Source organism: Sinocyclocheilus rhinocerous, unplaced genomic scaffold, assembly GCF_001515625.1.
Source record: "Sinocyclocheilus rhinocerous isolate Xijiao unplaced genomic scaffold, SAMN03320098_v1.1 scaffold1660, whole genome shotgun sequence".
In the NCBI taxonomy this organism is placed as follows: Eukaryota; Metazoa; Chordata; class Actinopteri; order Cypriniformes; family Cyprinidae; genus Sinocyclocheilus; species Sinocyclocheilus rhinocerous.
The window spans coordinates 532160-535553 of NW_015664758.1; the positions used below are offsets into that span (position 1 = coordinate 532160).

Consider the following 3394-nt stretch of genomic DNA (forward strand, 5'->3'; position numbering starts at 1 on the left):
GTAAATTACCACAACATGGAGTTTTATAGGAGCTGTTACAGTAATCGCATGAGATTCAAATGAGCTATAATTGCATAGGGGAGAGTGTGTTGAGTATTTGCAATTGTTAGAAATGAGCAGACCAGTGCCCCCACCCCTTCCAACCTGACGAGGGGTGTGAGAGAAAAAGAAGTTGTTAGACAGAGCAGCTGGGGTTGCGGAGTCTTCTGGACGAATCCAGGTCTCAGTCAAGCCCAAGATGCTGAGTGTAGATTGCAAAGAAAAAGCAGAAATTAAGTCAGCTTTGTTGACAACTGACTGACAATTCCAGAGACCCACAGAAAAAGAAAGAGGTGCAGTAGAAGATGTACAGATAGGACGCAGGTTAGCAAGATTGCATTGCCGTCTGCGAGTGATGTTAGAGCGTTGTTGCGAGACAACCGGAATGTATTGAAAACACATGATAGAGGTGGAAGGGAGAGGACAGAAAGGAGTGTGCAAAGGGAAAAAAGAGAGTACTTAAGTGTGTTGCCCGGTTTCGTTGCTCGGTTAAAGTCATGCAGGTAAAGTCGCAGGCCTGACACTCGTAGGTCTTCACACGAGGGCTGAATGCTTCCGCTGACGCTTCCGCTTCAGCTCACAGACAACAAACAAATACACAGCCACCCGACACTTCAGAGAAAACAGCTGTGGCCGCCTTGTTAACTTAGCACACCCAAAAGCCTATAGCAGGGCAATTGCTCAAATCGAAACTAAAGTTCGCACTTAAGTGCAGGAACGGAGCAATATAAATAACAAAAGCTCCTTCTTAGCCGACGGCTATTACTCTAATTACAAATAAAGTGCGATCAAAAATACAAATTACAATGAAAAATAGCAGTAGAAATAGCTAGAGAACGAAATAAAACTTCTTAGCAGCAAGTAACAATTTAAACAACAGATGCAGAAACAAAGTATTAAGCAAACATGTTCTGCTGACTGACTTCTCCCAAAACAAAAAATAATTGTTTGCTCTCTTTTTATTTACATTTGTTTTTATTTGTTTAGTTGTTTATTTTTGTGTAATTATTTGTTTTTTTTATTTGTGCAGTTTTTTTTTTCATTTAATTGTTTTTATTTTTGTTTGTTGTGTGTGTGTGTGTGTTTAATTAATTTTGTGTAATTTATTTGTGTTTGTTAACTTATTTGTTTTTGTTTCTTTATTTATTTGTGTTTATTTGTATTTGTTTGTTTATTTATTCATTTCTTAGTATTTTTGTTATTTTCTACTATTATTGCTATTATTTATTACTTATTATTTTCTTAATTTTAAAATAAATGTATAAGTAAATTATATAAAGCTAATCTCTTAGGTCAGTTCAGACTGAATGCCAATTTTAATGTGTTCCTTAATGGATCTTAGTTACCCCTCTTACATGCCCATCTTACAGAGGGCAATAGAGCTCTGGTACCATGTACCTGCCTGCACCACACCAGTCCTCAAACTCATGGCTGAGCTCGTCCACAACAGGTACGCAATGTTACATCTTGCACATGTCTCTGAGAGCTGAGTTTTAAATTTATGTATGTTCTCTAACTTAAAGTATGGGTTTTTTATGACCTTTCATGAAGGTCACAGAGATTACAGTTTGATGTGTCCTCACCGAATGGAATTCTGCTGTTCAGGGAAACCAGCAAGATGATTACAACATATGGTACAAACTCTGCTATAATAACCCAGTTTTTATATTTCAATCAACTGTTCCTCTGGCATGTTGTAGCATTATTAAATCTAAAGAACTTTAATTGAATAATCATTGTAATAGTATTGTCTTATTTCACTTAAAGGGAATCGGATCCTGACACTGGGTGAGTTGCCAAAAGATCAGGTGTACGCGCTGAAACTGAAGGGAATCTCCATTTGCTTCTCCATGCTGAAAGCCGTATTAAGCGGCAACTATGTCAACTTTGGCGTCTTCCGGCTGTACGGCGATGATGCCTTGGACAACGCTCTGCAGACCTTTATTAAGCTGCTCTTGTCCATCCCTCACAGTGACCTGCTGGTAAATATCATCAGCTATCAGCATCAGGATTGTGTCCTTCAGCATTGAGATTGGTTGATTTTTTTTTTTTTTGGTTGGTTGGTTTGTTCTTGTTCTTGCAGGACTATCCAAAGCTTAGTCAGTCTTACTACTCTCTTCTGGAGGTGCTAACCCAAGACCATATGAACTTCATCGCCAGCCTGGAGCCTCATGTGGTCATGTACATCCTGTCCTCCATATCAGAGGGGCTCACAGCACTTGGCAAGGACCTCCTCTTCAGCTTATGAATTTTCTTTTGTGTAGCATCGTTTTATACTTTTTTAATCTCAGAAACCCTACTGCAGTTCCATCATGGACCCCTAGGTGTTTGTGAACTTTTGAACCTGAACTTTCTGTTTGTCTCCTCACAGACACAATGGTATGCACTGGTTGCTGCTCAAGCCTGGACCACATAGTTACTTATCTATTCAAGCAGCTGTCACGCAGCACGAAGAAACGAGCGGCGCCCATGGCCCAGGAGAGTGACCGCTTCCTTCACATAATGCAGCAGCACCCTGAGATGATCCAGCAGGTGAGCTGAGGCTTTGAAAGAGATTTAAAAAATAAAATGGTTAAATCATAAATTAACACTTGTTTTTTTATATAATTTAGTAATTTTCACAGCAATTTATGTTCATTATAAAAAAAACAAAAAACTTTTTTGTGTGTATTTCTAGGGCTGGGCGATTAAAAAAAATAACGATAATTATCACGATATGATTTTCCTCAATAAATCTACAAATCGCCATCATTTTACCATGGATTTACTGTAGTAACAGTAACTGCACCATGGTGTTGTGGCAGAAATGTGGGATATTCATATTGAATTGTTATTATATTATTAATGTAGACATGTATTAAATGTATTAGAGACGTAATGGAATATAATTACAGTATTTTTTGTGATTAATCTATAGCGTTTGTGCATTTATACTAAATGCATTTAGGCTACTGTTTTTCATACAAATACCTAGAAACCAGAGCGTTACATTTTTACCATGAGATTTTAACTGTGGTTATCATGATCTAAATGTTTGCTACTATGAAAGACCGATGGTTAAGTTTAATAGAACTCAAACAATCAGAATAGTTCAGTGTTGGTGGTAACGCATTACAAGTAACGCGAGTTACGTAATCAGATTACTTTTTTCAAGTAACTAGTAAAGTAACGCATTACTTTTTAATTTACAAGAGAATATCTGAGTTACTTTTTCAAATAAGTAACGCAAGTTACTTTTTTTCCCCAATTTATTGATTGACAGCTCTCCTGTCCCCATGTTGAGAGAAAACAGAAGATGTTACTGTAGTTCTAAAATAAATATAAATATGCATTAATTCATCTCACTCAAAAAAAA

At 37.2% G+C, this 3394-nt stretch overlaps 1 protein-coding gene across 1 annotated transcript in view; it reads left to right on the forward strand.

Annotated features, from left to right (window-relative positions):
• The window catches only part of xpo7 (exportin 7), a 21491-nt gene that overhangs the window by 13408 nt on the left and 4689 nt on the right, over positions 1-3394 (forward strand). Inside the window, exons 21-25 of the mRNA XM_016541265.1 lie at positions 1382-1489; positions 1591-1673; positions 1807-2021; positions 2123-2261; positions 2411-2571. Coding sequence (XP_016396751.1) covers positions 1382-1489; positions 1591-1673; positions 1807-2021; positions 2123-2261; positions 2411-2571 — 706 coding nt within the window. The remainder of the gene's footprint in view (positions 1-1381; positions 1490-1590; positions 1674-1806; positions 2022-2122; positions 2262-2410; positions 2572-3394) is intronic.